Raw genomic sequence first — 23,418 nt, forward strand, 5'->3', positions numbered from 1 at the left:
GACGAAGCCCGTTTGATCCGGATGGACTAGGTCAGGGAGAATCACCTTCAATCTGTTGGCAAGAATCTTCATGAACAACTTGTAATCTGTATTTAACAGAGATATTGGTCTGTAAGATTCAGGCTTTGAGCGGTCTTTGCCCGGCTTGGGGATCAGCGTGATGTGAGCTGAAGTAAAGTTGTTAGAAGGGGGGGTTTCCGTCTGAAGGAAGGTGTTGTACAGTCTGGTCAGAGTAGGCGTAATCTGGGCCTGTAGTGACTTGTAAAATTCAGCCGGTAGACCGTCTGGCCCTGGTGCCTTGCCTACTGGCAAGGATCCCAGGGTGAAGGTGAGTTCCTCGAGTGTCACTGGGGCGTTTAAGCTGTCAATTTGGGTCTGTGTTAGTTGGGGTGGCTGCAGCGAACGCCAGAACTGCGTCTGAGTTCCCTCTGGAGCCGCGTCCTGTTGGGTATAGAGTTTTGCATAGTACTGCGTGAAGCATTGCGCTATGTCCTCTGGTTTAGTGTATGTTAGGCCTTGCGCTCTGATTGCTGTTATGTTGGCTCTTGCTGTCTGGGGTTTCGACAAGGTAGCCAACATCCTGCCTGCCTTTCCACCAAACCTATAGAATTTTCCTGCTGTCTTTAAGAGTCCAGCAGTTGCCTGTTGTTTCATAAAAGCCTCCAGGTCAGCTTTTGCTGCTAAGTATGTCTCATAGGTTGCTTTCGTGTTAGCCTGTAGATATGTTTGGTATGTTAGACCTAGTTGTTTTTGTAAGTTCTTTAATTTATATTGTGTTTTGTGTCTTAACTTAGAGATATATGAGATTATAGCTCCAGCAAACACTGTCTTGGCTGTCTCCCATAGGAGTTGGGTGTTATCAGTGTGCACTGCGTTATCAGTGAGAAAGTCCGTCCAGGTATGCTGTAAATATTTGGTAAATGCCTCTGAGGTGGTCAGATAGGTCGGAAATCTAAGGGTGTTTCTGTTAGTGTGCCGTCTCTGGGTCCCAAGTGACAGTTCCACTGGAGCGTGATCTGAAATCAGAATATTGTGTATCTTACAATGGTGTACCAGTGTGGTCAATTCCCCAGCAATCATGAATAAGTCAATTCTGGAGAGGGTATGTTTAGCCTTGGTCAGACAAGTATAGTCCTTCCCCTCTGGATTCATCAGCCTCCAGATATCACAGACCCCTAGGTCCGCCTCTAGCATATTAAAGATTTTAGTTTCAAATCTGGCTTTGTAATTTACCTTAGGGTCCCTGACATGGTGGGGTGCCAGCCAAAGTCTATCCAGAATGTGTGTGGGTGAGATATTGAAATCCCCACCAATTATTAAATTTGAGCCTATGTGGGGAGCTAGTTGCCGGGTTAAGTCTGTCCAGAAACCGGTGGTTCTATGGTTGGGGGCATATAAGTTACAGAACACATATTTCACAGAATCTACCGTAGCTTGCACTATCATGAACCGTCCGTTTTTGTCTAAATAGGTGTTGTCTATCCTAGTTGTTAACCTTTTCCCGAACATAATAATTAAACCCCGGCTGGCACTTGTATGAGAAAGAAAGACTACCTGTCCCACCCAATCCCTCTGTAGTTTCTGGTGTTCTGGGTCTGTTAGGTGCGTCTCCTGTAATAAAGCTATGTCTGTGTCCAGTTTCTTCAGGTGAGTGAGTATCAGCTTACGTTTTATGGGTGAGTGTATTCCACCCACGTTCCAAGTCACTATTTTATGCGACATTCCTAGTTACAAAGGATGAATAGAGAAGAAGAAAAAAAAAAAAAAAAGGGGGGGGGAGAGAGAGAGAGAGAGAGGGAAAAAGGGGGGGGGGGGTGGGAAAGGACACTGAAGGGTTAAGGCAGTATCTTGACTTATTTCCATATACCTAACATTACATGTGATGCATTTTGTGCCTTCAACAGAGTCCTTGATATGCAATAAGTACTCATTGAGTTTAGCGTGTACACAACAGAACCATATATACAGTATATTCCCAACATAGGCATTAACAGTTCTAACTTTAACCAAGTGCAATTGTTCCATACCCTTATCCCTAGGAGGAATAGATACTTGTGTTGGTGGGTTTGAGCCTGCCTGAGTCCCTGTTTGGAGTAAAAAGGGTGCCTCTTGGACAATAGGCGCATATTGCACCTCTATGATGTACTTTTTGCTCGTGAGGCATAGGAGATCAAGGGAGGGTTTTACTGGAATGGCAATTATAAGGGTGTAGGCAGGGGAAGCAATCTTTTTAGGGTGGGGTGATGTTAAGATTATACTAGGGCAGTATAGGTCTCTGTAGGCAATACGCTTATGGTGTCGTAAATTACAATCTATGTTGTCTCTATTGCCACTCAAATGGCTGGGGAACCTTTCGGGCTTTGAGTCTTCCTGCTTAGTGTCCTGCCTACATGGGGTGTTTGTGTCTATCCCCGTGCCCGCTTCAGCACAACTGTCAACATACGCCATCCAAACATTTAGATATGTGTAACCACTGTGGCCTGTATTAATTGGAACAACATGTTCATTACTCTGAGGCATCTCAGCACTCCCAGGAAGGAGTGTATGCGTTAGTGACTCAGTGTTATAATCTGCTAGAAACTGTAAACAAATCAAGGACAAACAGAATAATAATAAGACAAGTGAAACATATGAAACATGTAAAACATAAAAAAACAAGACACATTTCAACATTACCCTAGAGGCAACGTCCCGCCTCTCTTTGAAGTCCATCAAACCTTTGGGAACCAGATTGGTTCCATTCTTGAGAAACAACATTAAATAACAAAAAGAAAGTTCAGCCATCTTTTATCTACTATGGCCCAAAAGAGCAGAAGAGGGAGTCAAAGGGAGAGGACCTCCCGTTTGGGCAGGCGATCTTCAGGTTGGGGGGTGTTGATTTTCTGTTGCCAGATAACTTTTCACCGCCTGTGGTGAGTGGAAGAATTTAATACCATATGGCGTTTGTAGACGAAGTTTTGCAGGGAAGAGGAGTGCCACTTGACGTCCCTGTTCGTGGAGTTGGGAGCAGATTGGTGCGAATTCCTTCCTTTGTCTAGAGACCTCCAGTGAGAAGTCCTGAAACAGGAGTAGCTTCGAGCCCTCATATATCAGTTCCTTATGCGATCTATAGGCTCTCAGGATTTTCAATTTTTCTTGGAAATTCAGGCATTTGAATATTACCTGTCTAGGTTTAGTTCCCATCTGTTCCAAGGTCTTCTCAGGACCTATCCGGTGTGCACGTTCTACATCAATGGGCAGGATGTCATCATGGATACCCAGTAATCTAGGGAGTTTCAGTGACGTAAACTTAAGCAGATCTTTGCCCTTTATTGATTCTGGCACTCCTACAATCCGCAAATTATTGCGGCGACTCCTGTTCTCCAGGTCATCTATGCGTTCTTGGAGTAGTTGAGTTTTCTTCACCAATTGTTTGACTGTAGTATCCAAGGCAAATTGCCTGTCCTCTACATCTGAGATGCGGGTTTCGGCTGCGTTTAAGCGTGTGGAGAACTGCCGCACCTCGCTCGTTAGCGTGTCTACCCCTGCTTGTAAGGAATCCATTCTAGGGAGGAAAAATGATTTTAATTCTTGTAGGAGGGCAGAATGTGAAACTGAGTCTGAAATCGCTATTGGGTCAGGTACAGCTGGGCCCTCAGCATGGGCGTCCGACAAATGTTTCAGTCTCTTTTCGTTGGTCTTTGATCTGTGAGACATATCTGGTTTGGTAGAGGGAGACAGTTTGTGGAAGTATTTATCCACTTTCATTAGAGTGGGGTATGAAATCTTCTGGGTGCAGGGCAAACAAGTTAGATGGGAAAGTACTCAGATATTGCGGTCGTTGTCACCTGCAGACAGTACAAACGGGTGCCTTGTATATATGGTGGCAGGCAGAGGTGTACACTCAGAGTCTCTCTGTAGCTATATAGTGTCTGTCTTGGTGACAGTGCAGGCACAGATATACTAGCAATCGTGGTGTTATGTATCAGGGGGGTCTTGTGGGTATAAAATGTGCAGGTTTTTTATTTAACTAGGATGCAGGTAACACTTTTCCCGTTCTAGGACAGCGTGGTGCAGCCAGGATGCATTGCCATTAAAAAGTCACACAGAAAGACACGTGTTGCTTCACAGCACCTCTCCCCAATAACAGTCTCTGTAATCTTTTTTCTCAGAAGGGGCTAATCGGCTGCCTGTGTAGTTGTGTTACACTGGATTGACCATGCAGTATTGCGTTTCCCCCTGCTATGCTTCTCCCCTCCTTCCCGTGTCTGCATTAGTGTCTGTAATCTGTCTCTATGCCAATACCAAGCCCAGTCTTTCCGATTACTTACAGTCCGTGGAGTGCTTGATATCTACCCCCAGATTAGCGATATGTAGAGGCGTGCGATCAGTGTTCTCTTTGCTTGTTCAGCTTATGTGGGTCGAGGTCCCCTACCTCTCTTTTTTCCTGCCCGGGACGGATAGGATCCAAGATGGCGCTGGCGGCAAGACACCGCTCCAACAGATATTGCCCTCCGGTTGCCGGAGCTGATAGTGAATGCTCCGCGCACTTAAATTGACAACTGGCACTATGTAGCTTTAGCCCAGTAAGTCTATCATGCGGGGCCCAGCAGAAATAAAGTAAATAGTTTGATATATATGTTCCGACCAGCGGAGCTCAGTCTGAGTGCGTCTGCTTTGCTGGCCCGCCCACCGGAAGTCTCAGTGTTAGTTTTTTTTAATGTGTAATTTAGTTTTGCTAATTAGTAGTTATTTTAATTTCAGTATAATAGTTATGCTAGGTTAATTGTTAGGTTTTTTTTTTAATTTCACAGGTAAGTTTTTATTTATTTTAAGATAGGGATATTGTAATTTTAATATAAAGTTGGGGGGTGATAGGTTTAGGGGTTAATAGTTTAATTTAGTTTTTTGCGATGTGGGGGGCTGGCAATTAGGGGTTAATAGGTTTATTTAGTGGCGGTGATGTGGGTGGTCAGATGTTTAGGGGTTAATAACTTTATTTAGTGACAGCGTGTCTAGGAGCAACGGAATAGGGGTTAATAGCTTTATTATAGTGGCGGCGATGTCGGGGAGCGGAGGAATAGGGGTTAATAACTTTATTTAGGTGTCAGAGATGTCGCGGGCAGCAGATTAGGGGTCTTTAGACTTGGGGTTTATGTTAGGGTGTTAGGTTTAAACGTAACTTTTTTTTCCCCATAGACATCAATGGGGTTGCGTTACAGCGATCGCCATTCCGTGCTTCAGGTGTTAGTTTTTTTTCTAACACCTTCTCTTCATTAATGTCTATGGGGAAAGCATGCACGAGCACTTCAAAGCAGCCCTTGGATTTTGTGCGGTATGGAGCTGATCGCCACCATATCGCACGCACAAGGAGGCTTTTTAGAAACTTGTAATGGCAGCACTATGGAGAGTGAAATAAAGCAACTTTGGTTGCGTTCGTTTTCGCACCCTCTATAACGCAAAACTTGGAATCTAGGTGATTATTTTTTAGGTTTACTGCCCCTTTAAATGATTTAGTGAAACTGGCTGATTTACCTGAACTGAAAAGAGAGATTTGAAATCTATGGATAGATGTTTCAGCACTAGAAGAATGTAAATGTTTACAGAGTTTTCTGATCTCTGTTGTTTCACTTGCAATTAAAAAAACAAAAACATTTTTAGTTTCTATATATTAGTGCTGTTTTTTAGGGTGTCAACCTTTTTCTGAGAAAATAAAGGAGACTAAGGGATCAACATTAAACTGTCAGATATATAACATTATTAACTAAATAAGATTACAAGAGTGCAATATTAAATGTTTGCAATGAAGGGGCCTATCTATCAAGCTGTCAACCGCAAATACGCCAGAATTCTGCATCGTAATTTTTTTCTGACCCAGCATACCTGGTTTTCAATCCGACACCCTGGAGGCCGTGGATGCCATAGAAATCAATGTAAGTCTGAAAGCAGCGAAAGCTTATGTTCGATGCTGCAAGACAAAGAAATATAACCCATTGATTTCTATGGTAGAAAACAAGTAACGTTTACACCTAACACCCTAACATAAACCCAGAGTCTAAATACCCCTAATCTGCCATCCGACATCACCAACACTTAAAAAAAATGTATTAATCCCTATTCTGCCACTCCCCGCCACCGCCACCACTAAATAAACGTATTAACCCCTAAACATCTGGCCATCCACATCACTTCCACTAACTAAACCTATTAACCCCTATACCGTCAGTCCCCCACATCGCCAAAAACTAAATTAAGCTATTAACCCCTAAACGTAAACAAACCCCTAACTATAAATTAAAATTATAACATCCCTATCTTAATATAAATTAAAACTTACCTGTAGAATTAAAATAAACTATTTTAAACTATTAATTAACCTACCCTAACTATTATACTACAATTAAATTAAAATACCAATTAAATAAACTAAATTACATATTAAAGAAACCTAACCCTACTCAAATGATTTAAATATACTATTAAACATTATTAAAAGTACTAAATTAAAGGAAAAAACAAACATTAAGTTAACCCCCCCTCACTAAATTACAAAAAATAAAAAAACAAATTATCAAAAATAATAAAGAATTACATCTAATCTAATAGCCCTATCAAAATAAAAAAGCTCCCCCAAAATAAAAAACCCCTAGCCTACAATAAACTAGCAATGGCCCTTAAAAGGGCCTTTTGTGGGGCATTACCCCAAAGATTACAGCTCTTTTACATTGCAAAAAAATACAAACACCCCCCCAACAGTTAAACCCATGACCCAAAAAACCAACCCCCACAAATAAAAAAATAAAATAACCTAAGCTCCCCATTGCCCTGAAAAGGGCATTTTTATGGGCATTGCCCTTAAAAGGGCATTTAGCTCTTTTACATGCCCAGACCCTAATCTAAAAATAAAACCCACCCAAAAAACCCTTTTTAAAAAACCTAATACTAACCCCCAACGATCCACTTACAGTTCTTGAAGTCCTGCTTGAAGGATCCATCCAGCCGGAGAAGTCATCATTCAGGCGGCAAGAAGTCTTCATCCAGGCAGCCTTTTCTATCTTTATCCAGCCGGAGAAGTCCTCATCCAGGTGGCAAGAAGTCTTCATCCAGACGGCATCTTCTATCTTCATCCATCCGGCACGGAGCGGGTCCATCCTGAAGACATGCGGCGAGGAGCATCCTCTTCATACGGTCGCCGCCGTGAACTGGAACTTCAATGCAAGTGATGCCATTCCTATTGGCTAAAAGATTTCAATCAGCCAATAGGATTAGAGCTGCTAAAATCCTATTGGCTGTTCCAATCAACAAACAAGGGAGAAAAATATTCTAAGAGCAGATAAGTAAGGGAGCCTGGGAGATTGTAAATAGGTTTGGTCAAATAAGGGAGATCCCTGGAAATAAGGGAGGGTTTGCATCCGTAGCTGTTATGTTGTAGCCTAGTTTGACACAAGTTGCTCTTAAGTTGCAATAAGCAGACTCACATGAGCAAGTCAGTCAGCACCGCAAAGATCTTAAAGTATCCTCTGCTGCTTAAAGGACCACTAAACACGAATTGTAAGCTACATGATTTTGAAACTTCATATGTGAGAATAATTTTACAAAGAAAACTGCAGCTTTATTTTGTCAAATGAGTATATTGTTCTATGTTTGTTAATTTCACTGATTTCACTGTCCTCCAGAACATGAGAATCCTTGCTAACCAATCACAAACTAATATTCAGATATAGCACAAGCTCTTTTGGCACATGTGCAGTTGAGAGAGACTGGGGAAGCCTGCCCTTCTCTTCCCCTAAGGTGTTTTAGCACTGATTCAACTTAGTTACTGATGGAAAGACTAACTCTCCTATCATGACTGTTGATGCAATACTGATAACTACCTTTTACAAATATGTGACTGCTGAGAATCTTAAAGGGGAAGGGTAAAGTAAACAAAAGCTTACAGAAATTGCCTAAAAGTATTAACCCAAACCTCCCTTTGAGGATGTAAAAAAAGCACAAATTTTAGATGTATTTTACAACAAAAGAAAGCAAAATATATAATGCAATAATGTTGCACTTGCAACAATGAAACATATTATGTGTTCTTGAAATGTCAAGTTTAATGGTCCTTTAATAAATAGAGCCCATAGTTGTGCACTAGTGCTCTTGTGTCTCTCCAGATTGGGACATGATGATTACTATATATTTAGGTTCAGCATCTCTTTTATATGCTTCAGAGATTCAAGGCCAGTTATTTTATCATCTGGTGTCACTGACCTCTCCAGTGTTTGTGAGGCTAACTTTATTGGCACATTTTTGTAGACAGTAAAACTGATAGTGTCCCATCCTGCAAGATAACAAGGACAATCAGCTGGCAGGTGATAAACAAGCATATGCCTCTATTATATGAAATCCTGTCTACAAATACACATCATTTGTATAGTGCTTTACAATGCCGCTAGACTTGAGGTGAACGTTAACATATTCCGTAAAAGCAGTGATTTATATGTGGCTGTAGTACAGTGTATGGCATGCAATTTGTTTTCTAGTAAAGATTTTGTTACAGTACATCTTCCTTGTGTTGTACTGAAGCTTGCAGGCTGTATTTTTGTCATGTTTTATAATATGTGAGCTTTTGATATCTTAGAAATTGAACTTTGATAAGGGGAAAGTAAGAGAATACTTCAATAACAGTTATCTGGCTGTAAATTAGTGTGCTACGAGTGGAACCTGTTATAGATGAGCTATTCTGCTGTTCTTAGCACATATTTATATGTAAAAAAAAGAGAAAGTGAGAGAAAAAGAGAAAGAGAGAGAGAGAGATAGAGATAAAAAGATAGAGAGAGAAATAGAGAGCCAGAAATATATATATATATATATATATATATATATATATATATATGTATATGTATGTATGTATATATATATATATATATATATATATATATATATATATATATATATATATATATACAGTGGGGCAAAAAAGTATTTAGTCAGCCACCAATTGCGCAAGTTCTCCCACTTAAGAAGATGAGAGAGGCCTGTAATTTTCATCATAGGTATACCTCAACTATGAGAGACGAAATGTGGAAACAAATCCAGACAATCACATTGTCTGATTTGGAAAGAATTTATTTGCAAATTATGGTGGAAAATAAGTATTTGGTCAATATCAAAAGTTCATCTAAATACTTTGTTATATATCCTTTGTTGGCAATGACAGAGGTCAAACGTTTTCTGTAAGTCTTCACAACGTTGTCACACACTGTTGCTGGTATGCTGGCCCATTCCTGCATGCAGATCTCCTCTAGAGCAGTGATGTTTTGGGGCTGTCGCTGGGCAACACGGACTTTCAACTCCCTCCAAAGGTTTTCTATGGAGTTGAGATCTGGAGACTGGCTAGGCCACTCCAGGACCTTGAAATGCTTCTTACGAAGCCACTCCTTCATTGCCCGGGTGATGTGTTTGGGATCAATGTCATGCTGAAAGACCCAGCCACGTTTCATCTTCAATGCCCTTGCTGATGGAAGGAGGTTTGCACTCAAAATCTCACGATACATGGCCCCATTCATTCTTTCATGTGCACGGATCAGTCGTCCTGTTCTCTTTGCAGAGAAACAGCCCCAAAGCATGATGTTGCCACCCCCATGCTTCACAGTAGGTATGGTGTTCTTTGGTTGCAACTTAGCATTCTCTCTCCTCCAAACACGACGAGTTGTGTTTCTACCAAACAGTTCTACTTTGGTTTCATCTGACCATATGACATTCTCCCAATCCGCTTCTGGATCATCCAAACGCTCTCTAGCATACTTCAGACGGGCCCAGACATGTACTGGACATGTAGGGGGACACGTCTGGCACTGCAGGATCTGAGTCCCTGGCGGCGTAGTGTGTTACTGATTGTAGCCTTTGTTACGTTGGTCCCAGCTCTCTGCAGGTCATTCACTAGCCCCCCCCCCCCGTGTGGTTCTGGGATGTTTGCTCACCGTTCTGGTGATCATTTTGACCCCACGGGGTGAGATCTTGCATGGAGCCCCAGATCGAGGGAGATTATCAGTGGTCTTGTATGTCTTCCATTTTCTAATTATTGCTCCCACAGTTGATTTCTTCACACCAAGCTGCTTGCCTATTGCAGATTCAGTCTTCCCAGCCTGGTGCAGGTCTACAATTTTGTTTCTGGTGTCCTTCGACAGCTCTTTGGTCTTCACCATAGTGGAGTTTGGAGTGTGACTGTTTGAGGTTGTGGACAGGTGTCTTTTATACTGATAACAAGTCAAACAGGTGCCATTAATACAGGTGATGAGAGCAGGACAGAGGAGCCTCTTAAAGAAGAAGATACAGATCTGTGAGAGCCAGAAATCTTGCTTGTTTGTAGGTGACCAAATACTTATTTTCCACCATAATATGCAAATAAATTCTTTCCAAATCAGACAATGTGATTGTCTGGATTTGTTTCCACATTTTGTCTCTCATAGTTGAGGAATACCTATGATGAAAATTACAGGCCTCTCTCATCTTCTTAAGTGGGAGAACTTGCACAATTGGTGGCTGACTAAATACTTTTTTGCCCCACTGTATATATAAAGAGAGAGCGAGACAGAGAGAAAGAGAGTGACAGAGAAAGAGAAAGTGAAAGAGAAAGAGATATATATATAGAGAGAGAAAGATAAATATATTTATATACAGTATATATATATATATATATATAAAGAGATAGAGCGCGAGAGAGAAAGAGACAGAGAAAGAGAGAAAGTGAGTGAGAAAGTGAGAGAGAGATATATATAGAGAGAGAAAAAAATAAATATTTATATATACAGTATGTATATATATATATATATATATATATATATATATATATAAAGAGAGAGCGAGAGAGAGAGAGAGAAAGAGACAGAGAGGGATATTTATCAAGCCGTCAACTATGCTGCATTCGACGGCACCAATACGCTTGCCTAACATCGCCTAACATTGCGGCCACGGACCTGAATTTGCTCTCCTTATTTATTAAAAAAGCTGTCAAAAAGCCGCACACCAAGTACGGGGCGATGAGCAGCGGACTGTTGTTAACCAACAGTCATCGATCTCGCGTCTATTCGGCTTTTTACCAACTTTATTTATGCCTTGTCACTAAACACCACCACTATACTAAAATTTTTAACCCCTATCCCGCCACTCCCGGACCCCGCCGCAACTAAATAAAGTTATTAACCCCTATCCTGCCACTCCCGGAGCCCACCGCAACTCTAATAAAGTTATTAACCCCTATCACTCCGCTCCCGGAGCCCACCGCAACTCTAATAAAGTTATTAACCCCTATCCCTCCGCTCCCGGAGCCCACCGCAACTCTAATAAAATTATTTACCCCTATTCTGCCACTCCTGGAGCCCACCGCAACTCTAATAAAAATATTAACCCCTATCCTGCCGCTCCCAGAGCCCTCCGCAAATAAATAAATGTATTAACCCCTAAACCCCTGGCCTCCCACATCACTACCACTTACTAAACCTATTAACCCATAAACCGCCAGCCCCCCCCACATTGCCATAAGCTAAATTAAGCTATTAACCCCTAAACCTAACAATCCGCTAAGTTTACATTAAATATTAACTTATCCCTATCTTAAAATAAATTTAAACTTACCTTTAGAATTAAAATAAACTATATTAAACTACTAATTAACCTACGCTAAATATTATACTAAAATTACATTAAATTACATTAAACTATATTAAACTATTTATTAATCTACCCTAACTATTATACTAAAATTACATTAAACTATATTAAACTATTAATTAACCTACCCTAACTATTATACTAAAACTACATCAAACTAACAATTAAATTAACTATATTACATATTTAAACACCTAACCCTACTCAAGTTATTTAAATCTACTATTAAAAATTACAAAGTTACAAAAAATAAAAAACACGAAGTTACACAAAATAAAAAATAAATGATCAAATATTTAAACTAATTATACCTAATCTAATAGCCCTATGAAAATAAAAAAGCCTCCCCAAAATAAAAAAAAACCCTAGCCTACAATAAACTGCCAATGGCCCTTAAAAGGGCCTTTTGCGGGGCATTGCCCCAAAGAAATCATCTTTTTTACCTGTAAATAAAAATACAAACAACCCTCCAACAGTAAAACCCGCCACCCAGAAAACCAACCCCCCAAATAAAAACAAAAAAATCTAAGCTCCCCATTGCCCTGAAAAGGGCATTTGGATGGGCATTGCCCTTAAAAGGGCATTCAGCTCTTTTTCCGCCCAAAGTCCCTAACCTAAAATTAAAACCCACCCAATAAACCCTTAAAAAAACCTAACACTAACCCCCGAAGATCCACTTACAGTTTTTGAAGATCTAACATCCATCCTCAACAAAGCGGCAGAAGTCCTCAGCGAAGCCGGCAGAAGTCTTCATCCAAGCAGGCAGAAGTCTTCATCCAGACGGCATCTTCTATCTTCATCCATCCGGCGCGGAGCGGCTCCATCTTCAAGACATCCAGCGTGGAGCATCCTCTTCTTACAACATCTTCTGAAGAATGAAGTTTTCTTTAAATGATGTCATCCAAGATAGCGTCCCTTACATTCCGATTGGCTGATAGAATTCTATCAGCCAATCGGAATTAAGGAGGAAAAAATCCTATTGGCTGTTGCAATCAGCCAATAGGATTGAGCTTTCATCATATTTGCTGATCCAATCAGCCAATAGGATTGAGCTTGCATTCTATTGGCTGATTAGATCAGCCAATAGGATGAAAACTCAATCATATTGGCTGATTGCAACAGTCAATAGGATTTTTTCCACCTTAATTCCGATTGGCTGATAGAATTCTATCAGCCAATCGGAATGTAAGGGACGCCATCTTGGATGACGTCATTTAAAGGAAACTTCATTCTTCAGAAGACGTCGTAAGAAGAGGATGCTCCGTGTCGGATGTCTTGAAGATAGAGCCGCTGCACGCCGGATGGATGAAGATAGAAGATGCCGTCTGGATCAAGACTTCTGCCGGCTTGGATGAAGACTTCGACCCGCTTGGATGAAGACTTCTGCCGGCTTCGCTGAGGACTTCTGCCGCTTCATTGAGGATGAAAGTTGGGTCTTTAAAAACTGTAAGTGGATCTATGGGGGTTAGTGTTAGGTTTTTTAAAGGTTTATTGGGTGGATTTTAATTTTAGGTTAGGGACTTTGGGTGGAAAAAGAGCTAAATGCCCTTTTAAGGGCAATGTCCATCCAAATGCCCTTTTCAGGGCAATGGGGAGCTTAGGATTTTCAGATAGGGCCCTTGGCAGTTTATTGTAGGCTATGGTTTTTTTATTTTGGGGGCCTTTTTTATTTTCATAGGGCTATTAGATTAGGTGTAATTAGTTTAAATATTTGATAATTTCGTTTTTTATTTTGTGTAACTTAGTTGTTATTGTTTTGTAACTTAGTAATTTTAATAGTAGATTTAAATAACTTAAGTAGGGTTAGTTGTTTAAATATGTAATATAGTTAATTTAATTGTTAGTTTAATGTAGTTTTAGTATAATAGTTAGGGTAAATTAATAAATAGTTTAATATAGTTTAATGTAATTTAATGTAATTGTAGGATAATAGTTAGGGTAGGTTAATTAATAGTTTAATATAGTTTAATGTAATTGTAGGATAATAGTTAGGGTAGGTTAATTAGTAGTTTAATATAGTTTATTTTAATTCTAAAGGTAAGTTTAAATTTATTATAAGATAGGGATGAGGTAATATTTAATGTAAAGTTAGCGGGTTGTTAGGTTTAGGGGTTAATAGCTTAATTTAGTTTATGGCAATGTGGGGGGCTGGCGGTTTAGGGGTTAATAGGTTTAGTAAGTGGTAGTGATGTGGGAGGCCAGGGGTTTAGGGGTTAATACATTTATTTAGTTGTGGAGGGCTCCGGGTGCGGCAGAATAGGGGTTAATAACTTTATTAGAGTTGCGGCGGGGTCTGTGAGCGGAGGGATAGGGGTTAATAACTTTATTTAGTTGCGGCGGGGTCCGAGAGCAGAGGGATAGGGGTTAATAACTTTATTTAGTTGCGGCGGGGTCCGGGAGCGGTGGGATAGGGGTTAATACATTTTATTTAGGTCGCGGCGATGTCGGGCGGCAGATTAGGGGCATTTAGACTCGGGGCTTATGCTAGGGTGTTAGGTGTAAATGTAACTTTTATTCTACCACAGAAATCAATGAGATATCTGGGAGCATCGAACATGAGCTTTCGCTGCTTTCAGACTCCCATTGATTCCTATGGCATCCGCGGCCTCCAGGGTGGCGGATTGAAAACCAGGTACGCTGGGCCGGAATAGTTTGAAAAATGGCAAAAGTTGTCAGATAGTGCCGAATTTGTATTCGGAACATCTGTAATGACGTAAGCAGCGATCTGTGTCGCATTGAGACCGCCGGATCGTATGTTACGTCACAAATTTCAACTTTTGCCGGTCTGTAGTCTTTGATAAATGAGGCGAATCAGGCTCACCACAATTATGCTGCGGAATTCCAGCGTATTTGCGGTTGACAGCTTGATAAATAGGCCTCCGAGAAAGAGAGAGAGTGAGAAAGAGAAAGTGAGAGAGGAAAGAGAGAAAATGAGTGAGAGTGAGTGAGAGAGATAAAGAAAGTGAGATGCTGCTTAATCCGCCCAAAGTTTTCTGGCGATCTGGAAACTGAAGCTAAGAAGCAGTGGTTGTAAGACTGCTGCTTCTTAACTTGTCCGCCACCTTTTTACGATTGGGATGATTAACACCCCCTGCTATAGGGGGCGTCATTGCACAAGCATTTCTTGTGAAATGCTTATGCAATATTAAATGCATTTAGCGATGCAGGGTGGACATGATTCGCTATAGTGAATCATGTCCACCGGGGTTTAATAAATTGACCCCAATATGTTTATTTAACTCTACATTGCATTATAATAACAACATATGATATTATCCCCCCTCATATAGGTAAATGTGGGAATATGAGAGGTTATCTATAAGCAATGAGTGACATTTATTATATCATAGACCATTTAAAGGGACATGGAAGGCAAAGTTAAAGTTTTAAACTTTCCAATTTATTTCTATTAGCAAAGGTACCTCTGTTTCTTGGTGTTCATTTGTTGAAGCTTGTTTCCCTTCCATGAAAGCAAACTGAGGTAAGCCCAGGAACGTTTCATATACCATTGCTAGAAGCACTACTGTCAAACAGTGCTGAAGATGTGCACGCTTCTGTGCCTTCTTAGCTATGTTGCCAAATACAGAGGTACACTTAATAACAACTAAAAGGGATTATTTTTAACTGTTCACTGAAGCAGAATCAGAATCAGAAAAATGTAATTTTGATTAACATAGCTGATGCCTGATGAATCCAATATTCGTTCTTTAGAAAATGGCATTGTATTGTATTTAGATTGGATTTAGATACATTTTGTCTGCTTTGTATTATGACCTCTACAAACAATGTAGTTACTAAGAGATGCTTTGCAGAATTTTTCAACTCTGGCTAAGAAGAGTATTTCAAATTCTACACTGATGCACTCCATTAAAGTGAAGGTCAAATTTGATGAATTAGTGCCCGGTTTTTAATAATCCTATTAAAAACAAGGGCACTTTAATTAATCAAAATTAACATTGCACTCTTTTTCTTCGAAAACTTACCTTTTCATTCTGGAAGCCACTCCAGAGATTCCCATGGCCGTCGGAAGCCTCTGCAGACGTCAGAAATTACGAATCTGGCTTCCTCCAATCACGGCTTCCCCCCCCCAGGGGAATCTTGGCCTGATGCAACACTGTGATTGGAGGAAGCCGGATTCGTCATTTTGGACCCACTAAGACGGCTTGCGACCGGCGGAGGAAGTGCTGGAGCGGCTGCCAGGATTAAAAGGTACGTTTTTGAAGAAAACAAATTAAATGTCAATTTTGATGAATTAAAGTGCCCTTGTTTTTGATAGGATTTTTAAAAACCGGGCACTAATTCATCAAAATTGACCTCTACTTTAAACCTAGCAGAATGACCCAGCATACTATTAAAAAGTGTGTTTAAAAAAAGGTCTACATTAACTACTTTTTTTTCACATGATTCAGACAGAACAAGCAGTTTTATACAACTTTTGAAATTACATTTATTACCAAATTTGTTTTGTTCTCTTAGTATCCTTTGTTGAAGAGTAGACTCACGAGCAGCAATGCACTACTGGGAGCTTGTTGACCATATCTGGGGAGCTAGTGGTGTGCAGCCACCAATCACCAGCTGTCTCTCAGCAGTGCATTACATTTATCTTACCCTGCAAGATTCTACACAATGATTGTTTAGCTCAGAGCAAAAGGTTCACTTAAATCTCTCAGTAAAGGAACCACATGGTTTTCCAAGGGGCTTATCCCTGAACTGCTAACATAATTACAGTATTAAATTATTTTAAAACACGGTGGCCATACAGTTCTTATTTGCTTATATATGCAGAGTTTAATGTCCCTTTAATCAAATGCTGAAATGAGTGAGTAAGCTTTATTTACATTTTAACATTTACTTCCTATTCAGTCTTAACTCTAACAGTCCTCATTAATGTTTACTTTAATCTAAACTGATTTAGAGCCAGATTACAAGTGGCATGCTACCTTTATCCCCCCCTCGTAGGCAAACACAATTCAAAGTATATATATATATATATATATATATATGTTTTTCTTGTAATATATATATATATATATATATATATATATATATATATATATATTATATATAGTACTGAAGTATATACCTGATGACTGGACATTAAATGGATTTACTAAGAAAGAATACCAAATTAATAACCTATATGGTTCTAAATGAAAGGAGGCTGATGGGCCCCTAGAATGCTCTAGAAAATAGACTGAACATTTAAAGTCACTGAAATAAAGGAAGTCTATATAAGGTTAATGTGCAGAAAGGAGATATTAGACAGCGCTCTCAAAGGGGGAGATGGTATTGCCAAAAGCTAATTTGTGTTTATCAAAATCAACCTCATCAATATGAGGTCTATAGTGGGCACAAATGAGATGTATAATCCCCACTAAAGTAGAGTACCATCTACTGATAAGTGAATCCAAATGAGTAGAGTGAAGTTTAAAGAACCACTTTATTTGCACTGGTTAAAAGTAGCTGTTATTTTAAAAAGTCATTCAGAGAAGTCCTATTGGACAAAATCCCAGTCTGAAAAGACTCTGTGAAGTGATATCCGTAAAGAAACAATGTCTGCTTCTAAAATAGTCAATGAATATTCAATAGGTGCAAAGAGATACAAAACAATAATTGTAATTGTAATAGTAATCTTGGCTGTATACAGGTATGTTATGTATACTCATTTGCTATGCAGAGTCCTGTGCTTCAATGTCTCTTGTAGCAAGTAAAAACTCCAAATGTTCCGTTGAGGAGAAAGCAGGAGAACAGTTCCGATTTAAAGTCCTGTGCTTCAATGTCTCTTATTGTGGTTGAAACTTGAAATAATATGTAATGAATGAATTAAGAAAACAGCTTTTGGTGTAGGTCTCTGAGTTCCAAGACAGCGAAACCGGATGTGACGTCACACGCTGTATACCTCCACCCATACGCGTTTCGTGAGGCTCTCCTCACTTCGTCAGAGGGTCTTAGGATAATCTGGTTCCATCCTCCAAACTACGGATATTTATCCACCTGGGAAAGGGGTGGGATTGACTATTCAGGCATCTACCATTCTAATATTCCGTTTCTTATGGGGGTGCACATTCAAATTGTTATCTCCCAAACTATTGCAATTTGTTGAAAAACTACTTTGCAACTATTTCATTTTACAAAGTAAAAATTATTAAAACATTAAAAATTAATTGCTTAAACAACTATAAATATAATTACTTAAACAACTATAAGAGGGGGAGGGGGGAACTGGACAGTGTATTGGGCATTTGTCTATATCAAATGTGATTTATAGCAAGAAAGTTTGTAGATTCAATGCAGGTGATCTATAGGTACTATTGTGGGATGCCTATGTGATCCACAAACAGATAGGTACACATCAGGGTCTATGAAACCCCAGAGTAGTACCTATCGGTTAGTAGAAAGACGCAGGTCCCTAACGTCACAAGACATCAAGGTACCTCCATCACACTCACAAATGACCACTTGCCCACAACCATGAAAGGCACACCCTACTGCATAACCAGTGCTATCTTGACATAAGAATACCCAAATGTGGCATAGAATTTAGTCCCTTTGGAGCAATAGTGTCCAATTTGAAGATCCATTCTGCTTCTCTCCTGAAAAGCATTTTATTCCTGTTTCCACATCTAGGGGGTTTTGGGATGTGGTCTATGAGGATCACTCTTAACAATGCCACCAAGTGTTTTGCCTCCATCCAATGGCATGCCACTGGTTGTTCTGAGTGTCCATTTCTGATGGCCTGTCTCATGGCCATTCTGTGGTTTGCCATTCATTCCCTTAGTGTCTTTCCAACGTAATGTTTCCCAAACTGACAAAACAGCATATACACAACATATTCCATTGTACATGTGATTGAGTGCTGGATGAAATATTTCTTATTGCTGTGTGGGTGGTTGAATTTTATATATTTATATGCATGACATCGACGTTTCTGGAGTGTACACCCCTTCGTCTGCCATGCAATAAATTAAGATTGTTCACCGTACCTCAAGTCCAGAGAGTGCTGATTACTATTGCTATTATATGATACCATTATAGCACCCTTGCATCTGTTTATGAGAGTGCACCTATTGTGAAGATTTTTATAATATTTATATTCATAATTATCAGATAGTGTTTATGTGTGTGTAACACTTTAATGTATTTATGTTGTGTTTGGTACACATTTTATTAACCCTTACACTTTACGGTAGGTCTTCACTCGCTCTAACCTGACATGCGTTTATTTAGATTGCACTCAAGTGAACGCATTTACTTTCAACTTGTAATGCACGCATAAGTCACAATCACAGTATTGCTTATCGTAACTCGAGCAATCAATTGCGCAACACTTGTAATGTAGCCCTTAATGTTTCAGTGCTAAACAAGAACATCATCTTCAAAAACTGTCTTCAATATATTATCATGATTATTGTATTCATCATATATGATTTTATTTAATCGGTGCAATGAGACTTAGAAAACAGCTGATTTAGTAAAGATGTAGAGTATATTTTGTGCATATATATTAAATAAATGGTTTACTATGATTGAAAAATGTATTTCATCTAAATAATGTTAATAATGACTCATATCAACTTAGAAAACCCCTCTGTGCTGATTAGTAAGCGTGAGTTAAGTAGTTGGAATAAAACCCTGCAACACTATACTATTTGCATAATAGCTTAATTCCCCATTGAATGATTGATAATTTACATAACCAAGAAGTGAAATTTATGTGAAAAAGTTTCTCATTTTCAAAATATTAAGCTTTTTAAAGAAAATATTTACTAAAGACAATGGCATGTGAAGTATAAAAAAAGTGCACGAGAGATTTGCAAACATACAGCTAGATTACAAGTTTTGAGCCCTATAGGGAAATTAAGGAACGTAACAACAGTTGCGTTATTTAATCCCCTATAGCGCTGCCACTACAAGTTTTTCAAAACCAGGCTTGTGCGGGCAATATGATGCTTTTAAGCTCCATACCGCACCAAAAACAAGCGCTGTTTTGACATGCTCGTGCACGCTTTCCCCATAGACATCAATGGGGAGAGCGGGTCAGAAAAAAGTCTAACACCTGCGATTGCGGAAAGAAAAGCTCCGTAACGCAGCCCCATTGATGTCTATGGGGAAAAAGAAAATATTGTTTAAACCTAACACCCTAACATAAACCCTACGTCTAAACACCCCTAATCTGCTGCCCACCGACATCGACGACGCCTGCCTACAGTTATTAACCCCTAATCTGCCACTCCCGATATCACTGCCACCTAAATAAAGGTATTAACCCCTAATCTGCCGTTCTCGATATTGCCGCTACTATACTAAAGTTATTAACCCCTATTCCGCCGCACCCCAACATCGCCGCCACTATATTAAAGTTATTAACCCCTATTCAACCGCTCCTTGACATTGCCACAACTAAATAAAGTTATTAACCCCTAAACCTATGGCCTCCCCCATCACTACCACTAAATAAAACTATTAACCCCTAAACCGCCAGCCCCCACATCACAACAACCTAAAATAAACTATTAACCCCTACACCTACCCCTAATCCTACCCCTAAACCTAACCCTAACACCTCCTAACTTTAACATCATTAAAATAGATCTAAATTAAATTTACAATTATTAACTTTTAATTTTAATTAACTATTTAAAACTAAATACATATACACAGAATACAAACCCCCACCCCCCAAACTACCAAGGGCCCATAAAAGGGCCTTTTTGGGGCCCTTAAAAGGGCCTTTTGTAGGGCATTGCCCTAAGTTAAACAACTATTTTGCTACAAAAAAAAACAAACACCCCCCTAAAAAAATACATTACACAAAATAACAAACAAATTATCAAAAATAATAAAAATGATTCCTTTTCTAATACCCATTAAAAAACACAAAATAAAAAACCTAATCTAGAATAAACTACCAATGGCCCTTAAAAGGGCCTTTTGTAGGGCATTGCCCTAAAGACATCAGCTCTTTTTGTGAAAATAAAGTACAAATACCCACTAACATTACAAACCCCCACCCACCTCAAACCCACAAAAAAAAACTATATAAAAAAACCTAAACACTTAGCACTAAGCTGCGCACTGAAGTCAAAATGTATATATTTTATAAGTAACAAGTAACACTTATATGTTAATACAATTCTATTAATGCTGTGCAAATTTAGACATTTACAGTTTAAAAGATACAATAATTTAAACATATACTTGTTCCAATGATTATGTTTCTAATATGCACTTCATATTAACCCAATTAAACACCCCAACGTGTCTCAAGGAGTATGTGTAACAAACTTATCTTAGATCTTTATAAGCTTCTTCCATTTGGGAATGGTAGCTCTCCTCCTTGATGAGTCACAGGTGCAGCTCCCACACGTCTCCAAGTGCCAAGGATCACAATGGAAATTACGATGAAAAACTGCAAAACAAGAGCACAGGAGCGCAGCCTTGACTCAAGGTAGTTTTTGAATGATTTATTTAGAGCACACAACACTCTATGCACTTACAAGATAAAAGGTAACAGAATGCCTTAATAAAAATGTAGCCACAAAAAATGTTTTATGCTACGGCGTTGTAGTGTAAAACTCTTAACTACTGACTTTAAAACGCGGTACCAGGCTTGACAGGACAGGGTCTACCGCTCACTTTTTGGCAGACTCGTAATACCGGCGCTATGCAAGTCCCATTGAAAAAAAGAGGATATGCAATTGACGTAAGTGGATTTGCGGTATTTCGGAGTCTGGCCAAAAAAGTAAACAGTACACCCGTACATGCAAGACTCGTAATACCAGCGGGCATTAAAAAGCAGCGTTGGGACCGACCAACGCTGCTTTTTAAGCCTAACGCACAACTCGTAATCTAGCTGACAGTTTCTTACTACATATAATTAAGCATCTTTTTGACAATGCTTTATTGTCTGAAGGGCCATTGCAGTGTGAGTAAACATATACACAGAAAGTTTAATATCACTATCCTGCAGTGTCATAGTGTAGGTATATTAGTCCTTGCTACATGCCCAAAACAACTTAAAGTGTTAGCAGTTCCCCTGTTCTGCATAGAATGGACTGATTAAGTTATTACAAGCTGGTCACTAGGATCAGCTCTATAATTCAACCAGGTGGGGCCACAGGACCCAGGCAGCATTAGACTGAGGTAGCAGATATTCTGGATATTGGTGTTTTTAAAGAGAAATTAGTCTAATATGATGCCCAGCTGCATGTTATTATATGAGATTTTACCTGCAGAACTTTAATCTCTGAGACAACGGATTCTGGTTGGGTTTAGACTGTAGTGCACATAGAGTTGAGGGATCTCATGTTATTCTTGTACCCAGACAGCATAATGTTTTAACCTGGTCCTACTGATCACTGAGGCATGAGGACTGTACTGCAGAAGGTCTGCTAAGTTTGTTTTAGCATCTACTTTTTATAGCATTAACAGGAGGTGGAGGATGATGAGGAGGTGGAGAAAGATGATGATGAGGAGGAGGAGGTGGAGGTGGATGATGATAAGAATGATGATGAGGAGGTGGAGGATGATGATAAGGAGGATGATGATGATGTTGAGAAGGATGATGATGATAAGAATGATGATGAGGAGGTGGAGGATGATGATGATAAGAATGATGAGGAGGTGGAGGATGATGATAAGAATGATGATGAGGAGGAGGATGACGATGATAAGGAGGAGGAGAAGGAGGATGATGATGAGGAGGTGGATGATGATGATGAGGAGGTGGATGATGATGATGATAAGAATGATGATGAGGAGAAGGATGACGATGATAAGGAGGATGATGATGAGGAGGAGGAGAAGAAGAAAGAGAAGAATGATGATGGTGATTGAATTAAATGCTGCTGTGCACCTGTTTTTATGTTATTACCATGCACATCTATGCATAGTGCCCTGATATGCAGGTAGTTTTTTTCTATGTCTGCATAGTTTAAAACACTCTAAATAATGTAAGTCTTAAGCTAATACTTTGAATCATTAAAGTATTTGCAATTAAAATGCAAATAAACTCTTATCCCTTAGTGTGCACAGCTTATACATCCCTTCAAGTCCTGTGACCTTGAGTTTCAATTCACAGTGTCCTGGCTCTTCTGCTTTGCCATTCCAAGGTACTTTTGCTGTGTGTCAACTTGAATTAAGACAGAGCAAGACAGCATTAGTAATGTCAGCTTCTTAACAAGCACCTAAAACACCCATTATTTCACTACATAATAAGTTAGTTAGGACAGGGATGTTAACAGCATCACAATATACTGTATATTTAGCATTATGTATAGTTGGATGTGTAGTTTTATGGCCACTAAATCTTTTTATTTGGATCAGTGCTATTATTTACAGTTGCTAATTGTGTTTTGTCTATTATTATTGTCTGTCATGCTAGGACTTGTCCATCATTTCTTATTGAGAACCCAAAACAGACCAAATTGCAACATAAAGGGCTAGATTACAAGTGGACTGCTAGCACAAAGCCGTTATAAGGGGTTAAAGTGAGGGGATGTGGGGTGTTTATATTGGTGTCTTTGGGGACTATGTAATCCCCCATCTCTTTTTTACGCTCTCTCTCCCCCTCTCTTTTGAGCTCTCTCTCTCCCCCTTCTCTTTTGCGCTCTCTTTCCTCCCTCTTTTGAGCTCTCTCTCTTCCCCTCTCTTTTGAGCTCTCTCTCTCCCCCCTCTCTCTCCCCTCCTCTCTCTCTCTCCCCTCCTCTCTCTCTCTCCCCCTCTCTCTCTCCCCTCTCTCTCTCTCTCTCCCCCCTCTCTTTTGTGCTCTATCTCCCCCTCTTT

At 39.6% G+C, this 23,418-nt stretch overlaps 1 protein-coding gene across 1 annotated transcript in view; it reads left to right on the top strand.

Moving 5' to 3' along the window:
• The first annotated feature begins 4,014 nt into the window (after positions 1-4,014).
• The window catches only part of GRIK1 (glutamate ionotropic receptor kainate type subunit 1), an 847,144-nt gene continuing 827,740 nt past the window's right edge, over positions 4,015-23,418 (top strand). Inside the window, exons 1-2 of the mRNA XM_053705180.1 lie at positions 4,015-4,020; positions 22,066-22,462. Of these exons, the coding sequence (XP_053561155.1) occupies positions 4,015-4,020; positions 22,066-22,462 (403 nt within the window). The remainder of the gene's footprint in view (positions 4,021-22,065; positions 22,463-23,418) is intronic.

The sequence above is a fragment of the Bombina bombina genome, chromosome 3 (genome assembly GCF_027579735.1).
Source record: "Bombina bombina isolate aBomBom1 chromosome 3, aBomBom1.pri, whole genome shotgun sequence".
NCBI lineage: Eukaryota > Metazoa > Chordata > Amphibia > Anura > Bombinatoridae > Bombina > Bombina bombina.